Here is a 24186-nt window from a genome sequence, read left to right as displayed (position 1 = left end):
AACTCTTGAGTCTGAGGGGAGACTGGCTGTTGTCAAACAATAAGAAAAGGCCTCCATCCACAAGCAAATAGAATATTCTTTGGGGCACGATGCCCCGTCCCTCCGTGACTATTGAATTACATCCCTGATCCGTGTTCGCGGAACAGAGAAAGAATGTCAAGCAAAGATTTCAGGTCGCACGGTGCCATGGAAGAGGGGAAGTGCCTTTTCTAGTGCAACACAGGTCCCAGTCATTCTGGATTAGGGGTTGATTGAGTTTAGATGGTCATTCACAGGGCAAAAGAGGGAGATGGAAAAAAAAAAAAAAAAGGTTTCAGGTCAAATATAGTGCCATGTCATTTTAGAGGACCAGTATGTATACATGCTTTCTCTGTGTTGTAAGGTTTTAAGTGATTATTTAAGCAGTCAGACAGTTTATTGGTATTTGTACTGTCATTGTATGAAGACTTCCATGATAAGAAAAAAAATAATTCTTATTTTTTATCCTCCATTTTGATTTTATGCTGACTATACAAAACTAAAGGAATTTGAGGTGTCTGAGAGAACACCTTAAAACACAGGGTTTGTGCAGAAAAAAAAAACGGTTGAGATGAAGCCATGAAGAAGGCATCTTTTAAAAGCTGAAATATTTCAGCTCCAAAATTAAAAAAAACTACAATCAATTGACTGCAGTGTTGTCTGTTTAAACTCTGACCAGAGATGCTTATTCCAGCATGTTGCTGTGATTAAACAGGGGAAACGGTTTTGTTGTGTGCAGGTCAAAAATAAATACATTTACAGGAAACCTTGTATCTGTCCCTGAGATAATTTAACACAGCAGTAAACTCACGGCTGTCTTTTTGGATTGATTATGAACTCAAGTCCAGCAAGTACATTATAGTCTGTGGGACTTTAGGGGTTTGTTGCACGGTATTTTAATTCATACGCATATGGCTTTTGACAGAAAGCATGAACCTCAAGGAGAAAAGTGAGTCAGTCATTTATGTGGTTAACAATTGTGTTGGCAATCTCATTGGTTAGGGAGTCAGTATTTGGCAGGAAGCGTGCCGTTTTAAAAACTAATGGACTTATTTTTCTCGCAGCATCACAATTTTATAGCCTGTGTAAAACATTTACACACGCACGCAAACACACACATTTCTTTTAGTATCCCGAAAAAATTGTTAAGTAAATTAAAAACAGGAACTTTAGGGGTGTCTTTAATTCAATAAAACACACGTGTAAGGGAAATGCGACAAAGTACCTCTTTATCTAAAAGTATTATCCTTCTCCTGGTGATAAGCGTCATTGGACACAAATAGACACAGCTGGAAATATAGCTAAAGAGTTTTACTCTCCACAGTTGTTTACACAATCAAGTTTTTTTTTTGTGGGCCGTGATAAGGTGCATGGATATCCTGTGGTCTTTGCCTAGTTAATGTGTACGGACCGCACACTGGCTCTGCTTTCACTGAGTTATTACGTCGAGTGTAATTTGAAACAATTACAAAAACACTGGCCCACTTGTTACAACACTCATTTTCCCTCACATATACAAACCACAGATTCAATAGCTTTACATGTTTTTCAATCACACCCAGTGGAGCAGTGTTCAGTGTGAAAAAGTATAGCATTTCATCCTAGCTCGCATGGTATGGGATAATCTTTCACATTTTGCCTGGGGTTTGTTTTGCTATTTCAGCAGAAACTTGTGCAAGCCATGTGAATTACCATAGGAAAAGACGATAAAAATACCAAGTGATATTGTATCAGATGTAAATGAATAAACAATTTGAATAATCAGAGCAAATAATTTGTTATCTGTGATAATAAATGGTGTTTATTGTCCTGTATTCTCCGAGATGCATAGCAGAGATAACAGTTTTAAACACACAAGCAGGAGGGAGATAGTGTAACACTGCTTGGAATAAAGGATTCTGTGCTGCACAATAAGCTATTAAAAGAGCTCTTTTTGCAATTTGTGGCTCTAATAATATCAACAAACTTTCAATTTAAAGACAAATTTAAAGTTTTACATGAAGTAAATGTACATGTGCATTTCCCATTTTTGAGAGCCAACATTTTTCTTATTTGTTTTGACATATTTCTCACAGTTTTTTTTCACACGTTGTGTCTTGCAGGCTTTGCCATTGTTCAGAGATCAGGGTCAGCCAGTGATGATCTTTTGCGGTTTGTGGAGATGGACACCTTTGGCAGTGTGAGTACAGTTTCACTTCTGGCCCTCATAACAGCGTAGCTGAACACAAGGAGGTCAGGCCTTGTACCTCCATCTCTCTCTCTCTCTGAAGGTGCTGGTGCAGTCTGACCATTGACATTTAGCATTCCTCTGCGCTGCCTCTGGGTTCTCAATGGGGGATTGAGGGGTGCAGAGGCCAGTGCCTGGTTCTCAAGGGTAAAAACAAAAAGGCTCTTGAAAATCCCAAGGAGTTCCCATGATCCTAGGAAAGACCTTGATCCGACCTGTGTTAGATTTCCATTCCACGGATTAGGACACGCAAAAAGTACATATTTGGCTGATTTATTTTGTCTCTTGCCCTGGATTTTGGACAGTGAATTGCAATGTTTTACTGACTGGCACTCAAACATTTGGCATGGTGATTTGACAGTAATAAAAATTTGCAGATGCTTGGCAGTTTATATTTTCAGAACCATTCAGCATTCATGGCCTTCACTGACATTTCTAAGTCGGTGCAAAACCTTGTAGTGACATTTTATGATGGAAAGTTTTCAAAGCCATTTTTCAAGTTTTTTTTCCAGTAACATACATAATCTGTTAGCATCAAAGGAGCACACATGCATAAATAATTAACTAATTCACTTAAAGGGGGCCAGCGTAGATTAATTAAGCTTGAATACTAATTATGTTTTCTGTCTACACCAACTGATGCGGTTGTTGTTTTAGAAGAAACTGTTTGGTGGCTCAGAATTACCGTGCACGTATGCGCCTGCTCTATAAATTAAGATGGTTTCGCATTTTACGGGTAGAATTGGCTTTGTGTGCCTTTGAAACAAAATGCTAACTTAATCTTTAGTCATTTAAATATAGATGCTTTGTAGATGTTTTCATTATTCCTATGACATTTTATTGATATAGCCATTTTTATAATGTCGATAGATAAAAAGAGGCTTCCTAGACATGAAAAAAAACAAAACACTTTTATGTCTTTGTTGATTTAGCAAGGCATGGAGTCTCATCTTTCTCATGTCTAATGTCTCATTTTATTACATCCCATTATGACGTATATTTTCACATATTTATATTAATGCGAGATGATTTCATTCACTTGTCAGTGTGTGTATCATTCCTTCACATTCCTATTGTGATGAATACCACGAAGCACCCCACTGGATTTTTAAGTATAAATCAGAACTCCAGGAAGAGACAGAACATGTGCAGGGATCTCTGTTTAAAGCTCTTAAAACTGTTGTCACTTCCAGAAACACTCTCGTCCCTGACTCCTGTTTCTGGTGCACAGAGCACTTGTCTGCAAATGGTAGCTTTAAGTAGCTCAGTGAAGACGAAGGTTTTGCTGTCTGCTCTCCCCTGGCAAGCAGCGCACACAGGGACAGAGGAAGACAGCTCAAAGCTGGGGCCTTGTTTACAGCTGTGTGGGGAAGAAAACAGGCAGACGTAAATGAGGGTTGACGGTTTCATGAAGCACAATTGGTTGATGGCAGATTCAATGTGACTGGGCTGAACTGGGCGATGATCCGTACAGTATGCAAAATTCACTTTCTAGCTGGTCTGTGCCCACCAGCCCCTAGCAGCAAGCGGTCTTCCCCAAGCCCTTCTAGCTATGCCTTTGAATGCAACAAGAACTGAACAAGGCATTGTTGTGCTCAATTTCTTTTGACAACAATCACATTTAAAGAGAAAGAAAGGGAGAACAAGTCATGAATTTTTTTTGTCACCAGTTATAAATGATTTTTTTCCCATGTTGACTGCAAAGTAAGCATTTTGTGTGCTTCACAGTGAAATGAGGAGGAGTGGGTGGATTTAAGGGGGCATGTGTAGATGCCTTCAGATGACAAAAGAATGAACTCGGGGGCTGTTGCATTGTGCTATTATATATGTATGTCTGTTGTAAATGTTGTAATCGACCCAAATTTCTTGGCACATGATTTCGGTGCCACGCCATAAATTTAGCATATTTATGTTCAATGTTACGGGAAGATTACAAGAAAAGTCAGCCTGCACTGGGCAAACACTGCTGCTGCCACAGTTCATGTGTATCGAACAGTCATTTCTGCCTCTGAACATCCACTTTATTCCATGAGCCTCTTTGACACATTTTTCCTGAGGATTAAATTGTTGTTATCATTTTAGAAGTGCAACATCTGCATGTTCCATCCAGTTGTGGCACATTAAACAACAGTGCTCGTATGGACTGAGGATACTGTCAATGTCAGCGGGGTCTAGGCAGCGAGATGAGAACCATGCATGTTTCTTAGCTCTCTAGACAGAGAGGCTCACGTGTGGATTAGATTCTTAGTGACAATGACCCAAAGCGTCAAGCCCGGGGTGCGTGCGCTGTACTCCCTGCGTGTTCTTTCCGTTGTGTGTCTTATTAAGGTTATTTTTTTTTACAGGCAAAAACACATTCATAGTAATCAGAGGACTTATTGACATTTGCAGGACATGGAGCCAATTCACTTTGCACAGTGAGGGACATGAGCACTTAAAGAAATGAGGCCAGTACAAAACTGCGCTCTGAGAAGAACTGGTTTAAGAATTACACATGGGAAGAATCAAAAGAATAAAACAAAACTTTTAAAGAAAAAAATATCTCGTGTAACATGCTTTATATGTTATCATTGATGTTAAACTCCAGTGTCTGCATTATCTGCTTGTATTAAAGCCAGCTGGACATTTATGAGGCAGAGGATGTCCCAGACATTATTGGGGTGATAAACAGAATATGTTTGTTTAGCCTCAGATAAAACTTAATGGGATTTCTCCTTTAATTTTCATATATCTTTTAAAGGGGCCTTTAAGGGAAACTCCGCTTATTTGGGAATTAGAACAATATTGTCCTCCTATATTTGGCTAGTTTTAAAATTAATTACAGTTGCAAATAAAATATGAACATTATGTGTTGTTTAATAGCTGGAAAACACTCTCTTACTACCAGTGGAAAAATATAATTTACTGAAGAGGGACTTTTTTTCAATTTTATTTAATATTCAAAGTTTTCAGAATTGGCTGTGAGGTTCGATTTACAATAAACATTTTAATACCATATAATGGATAATATGATATGGCTTATTTAAACAACTGATTTAGTTTACAACACAATATTTTTGAAGTTCCATGGTACATTACAAAACAAATGTTAAGTGTGTGTTTTTTTGGGGGAACTATTTTCTGATTATTCCTTCATAATTCTTGCAGAAAGTTTCTTAATTTTCATATAGCCAAAGAATAACACCGCCTTGCAGAAAGTTGCGTAAAGTGTTGGATGAAATTATCAAAAAATGGAGAAGAAAAATAAAACAGGGAGACGATCACCACCGATGCCAGATTTGTCTCTCATCTTTGGTACCACACATTATGTACAACTCCGAGAAAATGATTGGTACCCAGTTGAAAAGAAAATGGTTTTTAAATAAGTTACAATTAGATAAGCATTAATCTCAGTGGTATAAATGAATGTCTTGCTGTAGGGCTTGTTGAATGTAAAAACAGATTTACCGAAAAAACTCCTCTTACCAGATTGGTCTGGAAGTAGTCCTCCGCTATTTTAATTGCTCTGTCATTTAGAGTTGAAATAAGTCCCCCCCACACATGCCCCCACCCACCCATTCTGCCCCTTGATTTTGCCTTTGAAATTAAATATTGTATACAAATACATGCTGTTCATGGGCATGAGCACAGTTCATCATTGAAATCTGCATAAATAAATGCTTAAAAAGCTCCATACGCTTTGAGCAACAGACTTCTTTTATATGGTGCATTCTTACGTAAACATATCAATAACAAAAACAACTTACTTCTGCCTTTTACCTCAGCTTTCTTATTGTTCTGCTTGTCCGCAGAAATGAGAGAAATGTGGGAGTGCGGAGTTTGTTCCACATAGTCTTGATTTCAAAGAAACCCATACGTGCTTTCTTACATCCCCTCTTCTTTTTCTTTCCATTTCATGCCAGTGAAGACCACCTACAGCACCAGTCGAGATAGTGTTGACTTAGCATGTCTGTATGTACTGTATATAGATAGCCTTTCTAGATGCCCTCTATTTGTATTTCTAACATCTTTCAGCATGAATCTCTATGCTTTACTAAAGACAAGGGACCTGGCATGGTGTTATTTACATACAATTCTTTCTCTCTGAGACTTCTTGGGTTGAGTTCATGTGAATGGAAGTAATGAGAAGTGTACCTGCATTTCCATACTCATTTGCACACCAAGTCTGTGCACTCTCGTGCAGCTCATGTAAAAATGCATAATTTTCCAGGAGAGAGTGTTGTTGCCCATTCATTTTAGAAACAAGGAGGAAGTATTTTAATGTGACCTTCATTACACATTCATGTCAACTTTTCTTATCTATTTATGATTAAATTCTTTTCCACTCCTGTTGTTCAATTAGTGCTTGACCCCTTTAGCGGCGATGTAAATTAAATGACATTTCAGTGTCGTCCCATATTTAAAATACTGCGTTAGTTGCGGATCATAAATGATGATCTTCATTCTGCAGCTAATTTATTCATTTAACAATTTCCCTCCAGAAGTTACAGCAGAAGGCTCTGCAGCAACCTAAGCAGAAGAAATCCAAGTCGGCTGAATTTCTGATGGGTGAGTCCTGCTTGATGAGTTATTGCTCATAATTTGTGTAAGGATTAATTAACTAATTACAGACAAATGGCTTTGGGCTAAATTTTGCTCTTGCTTGTCAGGGCGCAATTTGTAATTATTTTAATCATTTCTTCTTCTCCTCTTTTTTTTTTCTCTCCTCCTCCTGCAAGATTGTGATTTAATTTTAACCTAATTGTGTTTTAGTATCATTGGAGGAGGATGCGCTTAAGCATTTTGTGGCAGAGAAATCACCAATAGAATTTAGCTGTTAATAAATATGCTTTGTTTTTAATGAATCCCTTTGACCTAACTGTTGTATTGGCCCTTCATGTCGCCGTCTTTTCATTTATGTTTCTGCTTATTTTGTCAGGGAGAGAAGAGCGAGCTACCGTGGTGGGCATAGAAAACCCAGCTTTCGATGGAGGAGGAAGCACTGAGCTTTCTATTCCTCCGGTTTGGCTGGGGAGAGAAATTCGAGGTGACAGGCCAGATAGCACCCTTGCAGCTCACCAAAAAAAAATGGAGCTGCAAGCCCCTGCCAAAGAAAGAGGTGAAGCTTCATTCTTCATTAGCCTCAAATTTGTTGACAGTAGATGTGTTCCTGATCTAACCTTTCTCTCACTCCCTCTTTCTTTCTCTTTTCCTCTCTCTCTCTCTCTCTCCATTTGGGGGGCCCCTTGGTCCCTGCATTCCAAAGCAAGCTTGTCCTAACAAGCAACCCTCGTATAACTTCTTCCTCTGCTGGAGAACGCTACAGTAGTGGGTGTTCTATCTCTATCTGGAAGTACCCTCGACACAATCAGCCTTGACTCCCACTCTCGGCTACATGCCTTGTGGTGGGCTGGAGTCATAGGAGAGTGCATTTACATACGCTACTACGCTACCAAGCCGATCCGCTGTCTGTGTGGTGTACTCACAACGCCCCCGAAACACGGCTTAAGGCCAATCAGGCATACGAATATGCCCCCTTATAATTCAGTATGTCAGGGAGAACTCTTGAGGAATGGGATGGTAAATTAAGATGCGTTCGAGGTTGCGAGCGTGCCAGTTTTCTCAGGGATGAGTCACATTTTTGATTTTTGATTTAATGTGCTTTATTTTGGTTTTGCTGTGTATGGCTAGTAATTATTATCAATATTGTCATGATTTTTTTTCTACACAAGAAATGGAATTACACTTGTGTGAAATATAATATTTGTTTTAAAGTTGATTCAATGGAACAGTCGCTTTTTCTTTCTCCCTCCTTTCTTGTGTATTCTGGCCTGAATTAAACACACTCAATGTCCAGCATAAGCATATATGAGGAGGGTCAAATTGCAGATTTCTCTGCAATCTCTCTCATTTCTCTCAACCATGTTGAAGAATGAGATCCTGTCTGTTTGGGGAGACATGTTCTGACTGTCAGTAACTGAGAGTAATAAAGAGGAACTGGACACGGGGATCCTGTGGTGACACACACACACGCACGCACGCACGCGCACACACACACACACACACACACACACACACACTGTATGGAATGTCAATACGTTGTGGTTCAAAGTCCCTTTTTTGTTTTATAAAAGTCACAGTTAACTGCATCAAGTTCAAGTTTTTATGTATTTCTAATTTCTGTGTAGAAATATCAGCAGAAAACGCTGTATATAGCAGAAAAGAAAGAAAGAAAGAATATTCTTGACAATGCAACATTGCAATATATTACCCAGTATTGCATGACTCAGCACCTCCCAAAATAAATAAATAGAATAGAATCACATCATTATGATGATATGTTATTCTGATGGTAGAGATTAATGACAATTTTGTGCAATATATGGATTTGAACCTAATAATTGTTTGCTCATTTTATCTACTTTATTTATATTCAAAGTCAAACGAGCAAATAACAACAACAAGCAAAACAAAGAATAAAAACATGCTTCAATGGCTTTTAAATAATCTGTCCAAAAATTGTGTTCCCCCCAAGAGATTACTTTTGTTAGGACTACATGATCCATTCAGTCTCACTGTATCGATTGAAGACATTTATTCAACATCTATTGGTGTGTTGACTGGTGAAATTGCAGATTGTTCCTATTCTCTTTTGTTGTATTATTTGTAAATGTAAATTAGAATACTTGCCACATCCTTTAAGCAACCATAAAGTAGTTTATTAAAACTAGAAAATGTAATGCATTTCATATCGAGGTGTACATGCACATCTATCTGTGTAGATTTAGCTATTAAGAGGGTTCTATTAAGTCCATCTTATTACATGCATGTGTCTCTCTCTTTCTGCATGCAATGTATATATAAATATAATTACATTCTATAACTTCATTTTCTTTTGAATATTTGCAGTGATTATAGAATTTACCTTAACAATCATTCAACTTTTTAATTTCAGTTCAGTGACTTGTTTGCCTTTATTGGTAGATCCAGAAGCAGATTTCTCCGTGTTTGTGACAGTTTGGCCTTCACCAGAATCTTTCATTATCTTTCAGTCTCTGTTAAACGTATCTCCAGCTGGGTAGAAGTGCTAGTTGCCGATATTGTGCATGTAAGAACGGATAATTGAAATTTTCATTAGAGAGATGAATCGGAAGGGCAGCTAGACTATTTAGGTAAATCACAGCTATGATTCAAAAGGCGATTCACGAAGCTCCTACCATTATGCAAATTTGTATTTGAAAAAAGGGTTTCATAACCTCAGAGCTATTTGCGGAGAAATTGTTCAAACTCTCTTTTAACAATGCAGAGGGATTTAACATGTGAATTTCCCAGTCAATTTATGGCGCCAATGAAGAGTCAGACGGCTGCTCCTCGTTTAATAAGTATTGCAGTCTGAGTGTTTAACTTCGAGTGTGGACAGAGTGTGAAAACCTCATACAGATATTTCATACGAACGCGGAAGAATCCCAGTGAACTTTTTTCCCGGTAGTGGACCGGTGGTGCTCCTATGCAAACACACGTACTCACATTTTTATGCATCCAAGTGCCGATACCCTCAGATGTCTATAAAGGCAGTCCTTGTGTGGAATATATAACATGATTTAATGCACCATGCATTTTTTTGCCCCACAACCTGAGAAATACAAGTAAAGCAATTTAGATTGGAGTGAAATATTCAAGGCTTGTAATGAGAATGATTTGGGGTTAAGAAAGCTGCTTGGTGGGGTGTACCCTTAATAGAAAGAGCCCCGGAGCCATTCGATTCCCATAAACTCTGTGGAGCAGACTTGATACCCATAGGTCAGTGATTGCTAATAAGAAGTCAATGCGACATGGGCTCAGGTTATTTTCCTTTGGATCTCCTCCTCCAAACTTGCCTGGTCCTCTAGGCCGCTGACCTCAGAGTATTTAGAAGGTATTGTCTTTGAAATTCCAGGTACTTTTGGGCTTGTAGACTTTCTCATTAGTTCCTTTTGAACACGGCAAACATATGGCAGTCGTATTTAAGAGATTGCCTACCGTGACCTTTTGCGGCATGCTAATTAGGCCCCAGAGCACCGCGGGCCACGGAGAGGTGCACGGAGAAGCCCAGCAGTCTCTTTCCCACTTCTCTCTCTCTGCCTCTGAACTCCTGTCTCATCTTGGCTCTGCCTTATCTGGTCGCAGCCGCTGCCACTGCCCTTCGACAGTGTGGGTTTCAAAATTAACATTTTGCTTCATGTGCTTCTAATAACCACTAACCTGAACCTGGACAACTCCCTTCCTCCTCCCCCCACCCTCTACCAACTCCCAACCCCTCTTTCTCTCATTCTCTCTCTTCTCGCACTTTCCACAGGAAATGAATGTGCCCAAAATTACTTTGACCCGTCGTCGGCAGAGCAGACAGACCCAAGGCATTGCAGGACGGCTGGGGTCAGCGCTGAAGATGAGCTGGAATTAAGTATGCCATTCTCTGTCATAATGGTTCTCCTCGGTTCATTAAAGAGGGGTGAGAGAGATCACTTGTAGCAGGCTGCCATTTGTGACGGCAGGACCGTCTATGTAAATACACCAAGCGATGGCACCACAAGATTGGCCACCCAACTCGTTGTCATTGATGAAGGTCACTTATCATTGGTCAGTTTTCATTTCACCGTGGCGTTTTCCTCTCCCCTGTCAAATGACACACACAGAGCCATATCAATAGTTTGCAGCCGCCTCTTGAAGTAGGCCTATTAAAAGCGAGCTCTTGGGAGCCAAGTAATATGCATGTTATAATGAAACCTGGCTATTAATGGAGAAACCATTTCACCTGTATCTTTTGGATATCACTGCCGTGTAATATCAAAGGATTCACCAAATCAAATCTCATCAAATGATGACAGGCCGTCTAACAGGCATGTTAATGCTCCTATTTCATTACCCCTCTACATACACTTGATTTTCACCCTTCTCCTGCCATGGTTAATGTCTCTGGTTTGCATGTTAAGTTTAGATTGACTTGTTTGATAAATACAACGTAATTTTGAAGCACATAGATGCATGTAATTTTCCAGCTCCGTTCAGGGTATTCATTTCATAATTGTTTTGATTTGTAGCAGTACTGAATACTGATGAAAACAGACTGTATGAAAGAATGGCTGCATTGCTGGAGGAGGAAGACACCTTCATAGACATACCTGGTATGTATCCCCATATTACTGTACTAAATTGGTATTAAATTAGAGACAAATTTTACAACTTTAAATCAGACCAGTTACCATGACATGTCCTGCTTTCATTATCCTGTCGTGGTCGCTCTACAAAATGCTGCTCGATGTTAAAGTTAAACTATGTTGAAGATGTACTCGCACTGAATTTGTTTTCACACTAAAGAAACACTTTTGTCTTTTTATTTTCAAATTTATACTGATAAAAACCTTCATGTTTAAACTTAACAAAACCAAAGATCCAATGTATCAAATTTTCCATCGTGTTCTACAGTCTTTAGTTACAGTAAAGCTCAAACCAGAGGTATCATAAACAAGCCAGACAAAAATAAGACACCACATTTTCCTCTAACACTGATATCAGCGTCGCCATAGAACAAAGAATAAACTAGAAACGGACCCTCACGAGTAGTCGGTGCTTTCCAAGCACAACCATTGTCTCACAGTAGGCGTGCCTTTTCTCATTAGCTCAGTTTCATTTAAATATGTAGCCATCCAGGCAACATTGAGATGGTTTAAGCTCAGCATTGTTCTGGAGGAAGACAGTTATACCAGATCCTGTTGACATGACGCACATCTCCCTTGTAATTCCGGCGCACAAGTGATGGGTTTAGGCCCGCTTCAGCACGGTGGAATTTAGCTGGCGCGTATTATTTGGCATTGTTCTGGATTTAGCTGTACCACTGAGATTAGCAGCCCCTTCCATTGTCTGGGAATGTTCATGAAATCCCACAGAGAAAGTAAAGAGGATCTTGGATTAACAGTTGCTCCATGCAAAAGACTGAGAGAGAGAGAGAGAGAGAGAGAGAGAGAGAGAGACCCCGCTGTGAGTGCCAGTTAGCACTTGACCGAGCTACAATAGACTTCAAGACAATCACCTTATACAGTTGTATTGATGCCTCCCACCGGTGTAGGCAAGTCCTCTTTGCAACTGCAGAACCGGGTAGTATGAGTATGTCAGCACTGAGCCTGACATCTTGTGACTGCTTCTCAGGCTTTTGTTTCCGCTTTTACAGCCTGCCACAAAGCACCAACACATTTCACTAGAAAGAGTGTGAATAAGACAAAGTATTAATGAAATGGACAGTGGCCAGTGCTGTCGATATATTCTTCAGAGAAAAAAATAAAAAATAAATCCTGGAGAAATCCCTTCTGTCTGTCAAAGATCTTCAGTTCTCTCTTTTTTTTTTTTTATCTCGATAAATTCCTTTGCTTTGGCTTGCAGATGAAAGACCACAAAACTGGCATTCTATTCATTCTAGTTCTCTGTGAGGCGTTAGGCATTGATATCAGCTTCTACATGAAAAGCATTAGGCAATGATAACGGCTTTGGCTGTTACACATATTGGACTGCACACGTTGAAAGAAGAATATCTCATGCTTTCTACCAACGAGGCAAAACTGAAAAGACACATAGCGAGCAGGTTAGCAACTGTAGATTATGTTTCTCTGCATTCAGCAATGCATTCTGGGTTATTAACTTGAAACTGCTTCACATACACACAGAAGAAAACTTTCTTTCAGTGTATGGGCTCGTTCACAACTCAGTGAGGCTTTTTCTGGAAGAAAGTTACCTGCAAAAATCTCTTCTTTTGATAGAAACAGCTTATTCCGCATTCAGCAACTTATTTTACATTTGCTCTTAAGTTTAAAAAAAAGAACAAAAAAAAAAGTTCCCAATGTTTATGTCATTATAAAATTCCAGAGATGCATTTTGTCTAATTTTCAGATGGGTATTGCTAGGAGATGTTTCCAGTTCAAGACCGCATCCTTTACTTGAATAAACAACTGTGGTCCTTCCTAATGTGGTCCTGCTTTCATGCCCATGTACAACTACAGTCCTGATTCAGTTCAGAATATGTTAAGTTTGTGGGAATATGATACTATGGTTTTGTGTATGTTCACATTGTATGTTTGTGTGACTTTCTGTTTCAGTACATCAGTGTCCACTTCCATTTTGTCTTTATAAACATACTCATCTCTATGAGAGTGTGTCTGGATGTGCTAAGTATGCTCATCCATCAGTATGAGAATGCACGCGCTGATGTTTATGAGTGTGGATTCATCTGTGTGTGCGTGTGTGTGTGTGTGTGTGTGTGTGTGTGTGTGTGTGTGTGTGTCTGTGTCTGTGTGTGTGTGTCTGTGCATGCCCACTGATGCGTATCTCTCCAGGTACGCTGCTAGCCTCCAGGGATGAGGAGGTGTTGGAGGTGAAGGCGGGTGATCTGGTGCTTCAGCGGCGACTGCTGCTCCACAGTGGTGGTGATGCCTCGGGCTCCAGGCCCTCCCCGGCCCATACCATTGCCAAAACCCAGGCTGAGGTTGGTGCTGGGCTGGGAGGAGAGGCTGGACTCGAAGCAGGGAGGATGGTAATGGGCAGAGAAAGCACTATAAAAAGTAAAGCTATCCTCTTATTTGATTTTATGTTTGATTTCTTATGTAGAGAGCCATTATGTTACTATATTATTATATTACTATACTATAGGGATGATATGATAGTATAAAATGTATGGTAGGGAGTGGAAAATGTATTTTATTGGTGCATACGTTATATAATATCAGTGTTAAAGCTACCGAGGAATCATTTTGCGAAGATTCTATACATATTTGTTGTGTTCTTTGTCTGTGGACAATATTTTCATTCCACGGTGAAGTGAAATAATAGGACACATGACATAATATTTAAAGAATTAATTATAATGCTGCTGAAATGTTACATTTTTGTCAAATAATAGAAGGTTTTCACTGCCTCTGTGTTATTTCTTGCAGTGAGGACAGCTGAGGAGGTGATCCCCCACTACGCCCAGCAGCTGAGGGAGCGTGTGCGGCCTGACATGATCACGCTTGGCAGCCTTTCACTGCAGCAGGTCAGGGCTACAAAGAGGAATATCTGTGTCATCATCCCATATTCACCAGCACATCAGCCATGTCCATTATGCTGTGTATCAGTGGCTTGGCTAATGGACACAGAGTGTGTGCATGTGTGCGTCTGTTTTTGTCTGTTCACATGCCTGTTTGTATACTCTATGTGGGACTTATTCTTTCTCTTTCCATATTTGCTTCTTTTTTCTCTTGTCCCGAAACTTTTTTCTATCTCCTCCTCTACCTGTGGAAAGATTTTGCATTTCATTTTTATGGAAGTGGGCTGAATCCAAGCTCAGTGCACTCATATGAAATTCCTTTGTACAACATGCATTCAAGTTATTTCGGAGGTTAGATTATTCATTCATGGTCTGCTCAAAATTAGTGCATGGATTTCAACTCCATATTCTATGCTATATATGGTATGCTCGCACAATGAACTTATTTTTGGAGACTGTATTATTCTGTCTTTTCAACTTTGTTGTGCATTATTGTGCATATTTGTTTCTGACAGAAGCTGAATTTTCTATGCTTCTTTACCCGTCTTACGATCTTTTCAGAAAAAAAATAGAGCATGACTGCATATTATTTTCCAACTGGGGAGTAGGGATCTGAAGCTTCTTTGAAAGCAAGTGTTTGTATTCCATCAGTCAGAAGAGAAATGGGAGTGGATACAAGAACATGGGTTTCCATTGTGCTGGTTGCAAAGGAACACAAACATGAGCGCACATGTAAACAGAATGCAGAACTTCCCTCCACTGTATTTTTAGTTATAATCTCATTTGAAAAGGGGAGTAGGAGTATCAAATTATATGAATAGAAAGTAAGTGTAATTGGGAAAAAAAATTGTTCAACAATGTCTCACTGTCGCTTGGAAGACACAGCAACAGTTGACTCATCCTCCCTATACTGGATAATCAGCAGCATCCACTCAGTACTGTATCAGTATTGGGATCAGTGTTATTCTACCATAATGTGTATGCGCTCCCCTACTGTTTCCACACCCACCTCCCATTGAAAGCACATTATCCACCAGAGATTTCACATCTATTTTAAAAATAATAGCATTTTTCTTCTGTCTCTATTCTGCCGTACAAAGCCTCTACAGGGCGAGACGCTGTCACTTAGCAGTGTCAATGTGTCTGAATGGGGAGTGTGAATGTGCTGACTGAATGTAAAACCGGCAGAAATACTCATCAAACGCTACATGTCTTTAGGGTCTGGCTCAGTATCGATTGCCTGCAGATTGCATTACAGTTGCTCCTTGTGCTTAATTCTGCCATTATGGCGCACTGCACTGTTTCACAAAGCTGCATCCAAAGAAAGTGTGCATGTGTACTTCCACATATTTTTAGCAAGGGGCTCAGAAGGGACCCTTGAAGAGGAGTGAGTGGGCAAAGACAAGACTAATGGCCTTCTTCACTGGCAATGTTAAGGTAAATGCTCATGTACTGTATATATACTGTATGAAGCATGTGTTGTTTTTTTTGTTGTAGCTATAACTGCCTTTAAGGCATTGACATTGAGACTAAATGCTGCTTTTAGGCCACTTTACAAGCAGAGGACATTCATCATATATAAATCATATATTTTCTCATTCTATTTGTGCATACCTCAACTAGCTTCAAATGTGTGTCATTACTGTTTCAGAAATTAATATCCAACATTATTATTTGGATTGATATGGTTTAAATTAAAATAAACTGTCAATTAGCTGGTGATCTTAATAATGGTTAACGCATTAACAATGTTTGTTAACATATCTGCTTTCATATTTCAAAGGAGCCCACTTCACAAAGAGACTGTGACGAGGCACCACAACCCCGGCTGAACACGCTGCTTCAGTGGTGAGTCCAGCCCATTTCATATTTCTCCCCATATGTAAAATTGATGTCACACGACTCCAATCATTAATTGTGTGAAAGGCATTTGTATTTCCAGCGACGTTCGGGAAGGCATGTAATTCATATGTCCTCCGCATGGCATTGCATTGTGGGTAGCGTGGCTCCGGGGCACAGAAATCTGTCCGTGTCATTGGGCTCGGAGGTGCATCAATTCTTAGTCCATCCACTTTAGTCAGCGATCACACATCACATCTTGTAGCGAGAGCCCCACAGGCAATCAGCTTAGCATGTTTAAGTTTTTAGTAATTATGGACTACCATGCCGGCTGACATGATAAAATCAAGGCACTACTGTACACATCAGTATCTTGTCTCGCGTTGGGTTGGGTTGTATTATGGGTGGGTGGTAGTCGGACACCAGCCCTGTCAGATGAATGTGGTTTAGAGTTTTAGCAAGATGACCTCTTCTCGACAGCCTTGAACCCTGTAAATTCCTTCTGATATCAATGGTGGGTGGCTATTAGACATGGGAGACTTTCTATGCATCACCTAGGGCTACATCTGCCTGAAATTGAATGAGAAATTATTCCACTTTTTCTCTCCCTACGCCTGGTAAAGAAAAAAAAGAAAAGAAATAAAGAGCAGAGACGCCGAGCTGACTTGTGGTTTTTGTAACAAATGTGTAATTCATTTGTTTCCACTGTTTCTGATTTAATGGAGGTTGAGTAATTGCATTAGGAAGCACATTGTGCCTTGTTGTGAACTGATGAAAGCACATGTAATACTTTTGATAGGCAAACAGAGAGGAGGGAGAGAAAGAGAGAAAGGAAAGAAAGATCCAGTGCCTGCCTTTGATGCCGAGCATTTATTTGCTGAATTATCCTTCCTTTTACAAGCATCTTATCCCCAGTCACAGGCAGGCCAGGGCCCCTGTGATATTGCTTTATTTTGAGGAATTAAGAGAGGTGGTGAGGAGACAGAGCGAAGCAACCGCTTATTACATTACCACTGATAAGATTGAAAGGCGGAGAGAGAAAGGGAGAGAGAGAGAGAGAGAGTGGGGGGGAAGAAAGAAAGAAAGAAAGAGAGAGAGAGAGAAAGAGAGAGACCCAGTGGAAAGTGTTTTGTTGTGGTGTTATTAAATTGAGCTGCTGTTGGCTACGGAGTGGAACAACAGAGGGTCCAAAATGCAGGTGGCTGTTAACAGGGTTAGCCTCTTGTGTTTGTGTGTATCATATACTCGTGTGTGTGTGTGTGTGTGTGTGTGTGTGTGTGTGTGTGTGTGTGTGTGTGTGTGTGTGTGTTTGTGCACGTACAGCGGCAGACACACGGAGAACCCGTCACTCAGAGCGCTGGGGGAAGGCCAAGAAGAAGCGGTGGCCAAATACAGCCAGATGACAGAGCTCCCAGAATCCCCCTCTGTAGCATCACGGCCGCTGTGGCAGGTAAGATCTGTTGGCCGCTGCGACTGTGGACGGAGAAGCACGCGCTCGTAGGAAACAGAAAGCATATTAAACAGGAAGTGACATAGCCCTTAATCTCTAAGAGGGTGGTGTCACAGGAGAAGATACTGTTCCTGAGGTGTTTACACATCTTCAAAAAAAGGCAGCGTTGTTTGTTAAAAAACAGTAAAATGATGTAATTATGTGAAATCCTGTAATGAATGGGACCTGTTGGAGAATCGGAAAATGATATCCCTTATTTTCTAGTTTTTCTAATTCACTGCTACTGTATGTGCTCATGCCTACACACAGGCACGTGCAGGCACTATACAACATGAAATCAAAGGATTCCCTGTACAGTATGCTAACTATCCAGGCATTATTTCTATACAGTATATAAAGAATTTGTTTTCCTGCTTTGTGTGGATGGAGTCTTTGGTTTTGGGAATATAAGTAGGAGGAAAAAGGAGTCTTTGGAGATGAAAAAAGGGGGAACAGAGGGAGAGGAGAGAAAAGAGAAGCCAGTGGGAAAGAGAGAAGGGGACTGCAGCTTTAGCGGGAGCATCACCAGCTGTGGGAGGAGTGTGCTGTTGTGTTGCATCTGGGGATGAGGCTGCCATGCCACCGTGCTGGCTTAAAGATGTAATGAATCTTCAGTCGGGGGCTTTCCTTCCAGGGTGACAACTGGCTTTGAGGAAGGTTGTAAATGCAGGGGAGATTGTGGTATAATTCCTCAGACTGGCGTTTGTGCCCCCCAGTCACCATTCGATTATCTCCCAAATTGCTGTGTTTCACTGAGATAAAGATTTTTTATGGCTTGCTGACTTGAAACAACTAGCACAGGCAGAATAGGGGGCAAAGGAGGGAGAGGGAAAGAGAGACAGAGAGAACGCAATGGCCAAACCTGCCACGCATAGTAATTTCCTTTGGTAAATGACAAAATCTTTGTTTATATGACATTTCCCTAAAATTACTGCAGCGAGATGAATCTGAAATATAAAATGTCACATTTGGCATGCAAAACTATGAAAATATATTTCTGTGCAAAATTCATGGAGGCATTTAATTTAGAACGTGTTTAATAACTAAGGCAGCCTGCATCAGTAATCCTGCCCGGAGGTCCCAAAAAGATTGTCATATTTATTCTCTCCTTTCTTCACCCCCCTCCTTCATTCCGAAGCCAAAAAATTTTAAGGGTAAATGTTCATTGTTAATTAAGATTTACTAATTAAAATGAAAATAATTAACGAGAAAGCTTAATCTCTGAATATTAGCCCATACTTAGAAAGAAAGGAAGTTTTTGTATGTGGCATTTCCTGTCTCTATTAAGAGTGCATTTTGTGTGATCAGTCAATGTGTGGAAAGCCCTGAAAAGATATTTCAGCGAAAGGACGGCGCTTGCCAGCAAAATCACGGAGGATCCTTCACTAGAGCCTTTGATCTCATCTGTAGGAGTGCTGTAATGTTATGGCACTTTAGGCACAACTCAGGCTCGGGGCAAACGAGCCACCTCTGATATGGAAAATTGGCTCACTTCACCTTTTACCTTCGCCTTGCTGTCTTGACTGTCTCTCATGGTGCCTGTGCAAGCATGTGGGCCAGATAATAACAATACTTCTTAAAGACATACACAGTGCAAATTGGACACCAGTGTGACGTTATTATTTTGTATTTCTTTGCCTCTTTATTCTCCTTTCTCCTCCTCCTCTTCCTTTCTAGTCGGCATCCATACATCTCTTTCCAGTGTGGGGGTTTGGAGGCCTTCATCACCTCCTCCCAAATGTGAGATGTGTGGGCTAAACCGCTTTGCCACCAATTATACTAATTTCACTTCTGCCTAAATTGTTTTGGTTGTTTTGGTGTGCAAAGATGCTCTCAGTGGGGAGATTGAGGGGCATTACTGTGAGGCACGGCATACGCCACCCTCCCCCCATCCCCCCTCCCCTTCCCTCCCCTCCCCTCCTCACAGCCTGGCAGAGCAGTGGGCATCACCAGTCCTCACTAGATGAATGTTGCTGTGCTGTGTGTCTGTTAAAAGGAAAGGAGCTGTCACAGGTACACACAGGACTGTATACTGTAAAACAAACACTGCATAAGATGTATAAGTGTCTGTGTGTGTGTGTGTGTGTGTGTGTGTGTGTGTGTGTGTGTGTGTGTGGCCCTGAGTGCTACTATATCATTGATTGGAACTGAGTGCTTTAATTGCCAGACACTCAAAATTTGCCCTCGGGAACTGGTTAACATGGTGTAAATTTGAGCACATAAAATAAATAGGAATTAGGGGATGCGACTTTGATAATCATAAATTCCTGCACTTAGGAAAGCATATGATAGGATAGAATAGGACAGGACAAGATCGGGTTGGGTAGAATATATGGATGGATAGAATAAGAAAGGAAGGGATAGGAAGATCGTTCTGAGTCAAAATTTTTACTTGATTTTTGAGGTAGATTAGATTATATTCATATTTATTGTCATTGTACATACTAATACAACTATATATATATATATACATATATATATATATATATATATATATCTCTCAGTGTGAATGGTAAATGGATTTATATTATCACTGACACAATGTGCCCCCTAATCGACCACAACTCACACATTTCCGTACCAATGGTGGCAGAACTGCCATGCAAGGTGCTCGCCTGCCACCATTAGCAACTTGTGGTTCAGTGTCTTGGACAAGGACACTTCAGTATTTGGCCAGGAACTCGGGATTGAACAGCCACCCTTATGATTAGTGGGCAACCCGCGCTACCAAATAATCCACAGGATTGCATGGAAACACCTTGACTTCTATCCATCTGATACCGTTATCTCTACTATAGCTTGGGATGGACAGATTGTCGAAGAAGGCAAACAGTGGACCAACTTTGCTCTTCAACTTTCAAAACATGAAAATGGTGACAAAGACCAAGTGGCTCTGTTTAAACCAGATTGACTTTTCATTCAGTGCCGTTCAACAGATGCCACCGGGGACAAAAGGCTGAATATGTATTTATATTGTTCTCTGATTATGTTTCATAAAAATAACTAAACTGTCTAGCCAGCTTAGTCTATTACTCATCTTAAGCCCTGAAACAAGGCACATGTCACCAAAGCAAAACAAGCAAATAAACAACAAGTGGGCTGATGTAGCCTGAAGGTTAGTGGGATAATCTCGCTACCAGAAGGCTGGCGTTTTGAAACCTTCATCTGAATGGACTATCTAACTTCAATAACCAGGAATGCTGATGTGCTCTTGAGCAAGGCCTAAATGCCTTAACAGTAGACGTAAACCCTGATTTCATTATTAAGACCCCTTTACTTTACTGTGTTATAGATACATTTGTAATGTATATTTTTGCCGCTTTTGTGCCCACCCTACTCTAAATAAACTACAATGGCAAAATACAAACATATCATTACAAATTTGTACAATTAAAAAATAAAATAAAAATCAATTCAGTGCTTTGTAGCCTCTTGGGCAGCAATTGCAGCTCTGAGCTTTCTTGGGTTAGTCTCTAAAAAGCTTTACACATCTAGATTTGGGCAGTTTATCTCGTTCTTTCTGGCAGTATCTCTCAAGCCCTGTCAGATTGGATGGCAAGCGCCTGTGAACTGCCACTGATGTTCGGTGGAGTTTAAGTCTGGGCTCCTCAAGGACAGTCAGAAACGTGTCCCAAAGGAACTGCATTGCTTTATCTGTATGCTTTGGGTTATTATCGTGAACGGTGAACAGGGGCACCACTAGTCCCTGGTCCTGTGCACTCTGGAGCAGGTTTTTTTTTTTTTTTTTTTTTTTTATAAATGTATTTGGCTGCATTCATCCTTCCCTCAGTTCTTATCAATCTCCCGTCCCTGCTGCACCACTATAGCATCCCTAGGATTTACCACAGGGATGCCATTAACCAGGTAATGAACAGTGCCTGGTTTTATCCAGACACAGTGCTAGCAGTTCAGCACAAAAAGTTCATTTTTTTCTCTCATCAGTCCAAAGAGCATTTCTCCTCATGCTCTCAAAGTTCTTTTAAATGCCATTTGGCAAACCCCAAACAGGTTGTTAAAGCTGTTTGTCCTCAAAATGTAAAGTAAACGCAGCGCAAGACTTCGCTAATCTGAAAGTCAAACCTATTACAAGAGGAAGGACAAGGATAGGGGATGCAACGATTTCAACAACTGTGTGTTGAAGAAAAGTAACAAAAAAGTCACCTTTATTTACATAGCACTTGTGCAAATAGGGTGAGTGTTGGTGGGGGTGGGGGTGTAGCTTAAACAACATAACTGTTGCCAGCATTTACAACTAATGTCAATATTTTAGCCCCACACAGTCAACAAATTATTTGCAGGAAGATGGACTGTTTATATTTACAGGTGTGTGATGCATTATATTGCCTGCTGGCTACATTTACCTGCAAACAAAAACTGACAGGGTGGTGTTACTATAATATCAGTGTTTATGTTGCATTTGTCTTATTAACGCTACTAACATTGCATATAAAGGTAGTAGATTCTCCTTTTTCTTTTGAAATGAGACAATACAGGATCTGCTAAAATGCCTAACCTCCATGGAAGAAGATAAAAAGGAATTGATAAAGTATTGCAATCAAATCTGATGTATTGCACTTTGTGTTTTTTAGGGGGAACGAAGCACCACTCCCCAGCCTGTGGAGGTGTGTGTGTGTTGCCTGAGAGCCACCAGAGACAAGCTTCCCAGGGGCCTCTATACTGTGAGCGTGGCACTTCACAGCCGTCTCGGGGGTCCAGCTCTGGCCTGCCGCAGTAAGAAAGAGCAGCAAACCAGCGCAGTGTCCACTGAGCCGACCGAGCATCGGGGCCGCTACCACGACAACGACCTGCACATTAACCAGAGCCTGTTCACGGTGGCAGTATATTCAATTTGTTTTGTTTTGAAGTGTTGGATGTGGCAAAACATGGGATGTGAGATTATGGGTTCATTTTAAACAAAACAACATTTAGCTCATGAATTACAAATGTTTGATTAGCAGTCAGCGATGACATTTACAATTAAGGTCCCAGAACTGAAAGACAACTGTGAATGTGGCTGTTTAAAAAAAAATACAGAAAGGTTTGCATTTAGAAAATACCATTGGCATATTTTTGTCCACTATTGACACTAATATGCTTTTATTGACTTGTATTAACTAAGAACCCCTTTATGTGCACATGGCTTGGGAAATCTACTTTGAATATTTTTTTGTGTGTCTATAAATAAATATAAAACATATCTCTCATCTGTTAGCAATTTTGTCACTGCGGGAGCCCAAATTAAAACACATGGACGAAGCCTTCGATATGAAATTCAATGGAATATTTTAGTCAAACGCAATCTTAAAAACAAACATACAACAGAAAAATATCGTTGTGACAGAACCTACCACAGTGCTTTCCTAGATTTTGCTTTTGCCACGTTTTCACAAAATCTCTCTTTTTGTTTCCTTCGTTTTCATCAGTTGCAGTGAAGATGGAGCAGTTCCTAGACTGAAGGGGTTATGAGAAGTTATATTACTGTAGAAGGCAGCATATGAAAAAATGCCACACACAGCCTCTAGGTTTTTCTCTGGGGATCTCCTATGAATAAAACAACAACTTCTCAAACATGACATTTAATCCATGCATGTAAATCAAACCCAAGATCAATTATTCATTTATATAAGAAAGTAATGTTTTATTGGAATGAAAATGAAGTACAAATGCAGTGAAACATTTAGTTTCTTCTCCACGTGTCTTTGAGCAGCTGTAACATATCTGAGCAGGATCAAGGAGAATAACAGCAGAAATAGAAAAGTTATGCAAAATTGACTAAAATATAATATTTTTGAATCTCAACCTCCATTTCCACTGCATAACAGAAAGCTAAATATATTTTCCCATTTGGTTCTTTTGATGAACCAACACAGCACATTACATTAGATGAGATCTATCACATTTCACAACCACTTTCCTAAACCTCTTGATATGAAGGAAAGCCTCTTCTATAGAAGCCGCACTAATCTTAAAAACCCACATACTCATTTTGGATGGTCGATATTGACCAGTGGATTAGAACTCTTTGGTTACATTTATTCATTGAGGATGTGTGCACAGTACAAAAGATTTTAAAACAGAAGCCACTAAATTCAGTGTCACTCCTGATCCCATAGAGTCTTGTACAGGCTCAGAAAGGGTTTCTTCACTGTTCTGATGGCAACTCTAAAGGCCTAGCTGGAGCATTTAGCTCATGTGGACACTGTCAATGTGCTGGTGGGCGTATTCACTGAGCCAGAGCATCCTGATTATATTGTCTCCAGCTCCCATCAAACATAAAGGATGGGGTAAAAGCTGGCATAAAGTGAATGTAGACCTGGGATCTGATTCAGAGGTAAAAAAGGTTTAAGTACGGCATGGTTAAATGCCTCATGTCACTCTGCCTTCTCTCCTCTCCCCAAACCCTCAGCTGTGCTTTATAGACAAACCAGTTGTTGTTGTCCTCATTGATAGTGGTGGAAACGCTGATCAGATTTGTCTTGAGACTACCAGGATTGGCTCAGATGTTTTCTCTCTCTTTCCTCTTGCCCACACTATAGCGTGCAATTTCAGGAGTGCTTGCAGAGCCTTCTAAGAGGAAATGAGGAA

The 24186-nt window shown here is 40.2% G+C and overlaps 1 protein-coding gene across 1 annotated transcript in view; it reads left to right on the top strand.

Annotated features, from left to right (window-relative positions):
• The first annotated feature begins 948 nt into the window (after positions 1 to 948).
• Positions 949 to 24186, top strand: part of ofcc1 (orofacial cleft 1 candidate 1) — an 81806-nt gene continuing 58568 nt past the window's right edge. Inside the window, exons 1-12 of the mRNA XM_069151143.1 lie at positions 949 to 967; positions 2121 to 2197; positions 6727 to 6797; positions 7168 to 7343; positions 10560 to 10664; positions 11302 to 11385; positions 13585 to 13809; positions 14182 to 14279; positions 15630 to 15710; positions 16057 to 16118; positions 17442 to 17562; positions 22191 to 22433. Of these exons, the coding sequence (XP_069007244.1) occupies positions 949 to 967; positions 2121 to 2197; positions 6727 to 6797; positions 7168 to 7343; positions 10560 to 10664; positions 11302 to 11385; positions 13585 to 13809; positions 14182 to 14279; positions 15630 to 15710; positions 16057 to 16118; positions 17442 to 17562; positions 22191 to 22433 (1362 nt within the window). The remainder of the gene's footprint in view (positions 968 to 2120; positions 2198 to 6726; positions 6798 to 7167; positions 7344 to 10559; positions 10665 to 11301; positions 11386 to 13584; positions 13810 to 14181; positions 14280 to 15629; positions 15711 to 16056; positions 16119 to 17441; positions 17563 to 22190; positions 22434 to 24186) is intronic.

This window comes from Embiotoca jacksoni, unplaced genomic scaffold, assembly GCF_022577435.1.
Source record: "Embiotoca jacksoni isolate LCO1_2020_lvr unplaced genomic scaffold, fEmbJac1.0.p SCAF_17, whole genome shotgun sequence".
Taxonomy (NCBI): domain Eukaryota; kingdom Metazoa; phylum Chordata; class Actinopteri; family Embiotocidae; genus Embiotoca; species Embiotoca jacksoni.
The sequence above is the reverse complement of the archived record's forward strand: the minus strand, read 5'-3'. Positions and strand labels throughout refer to the sequence as shown.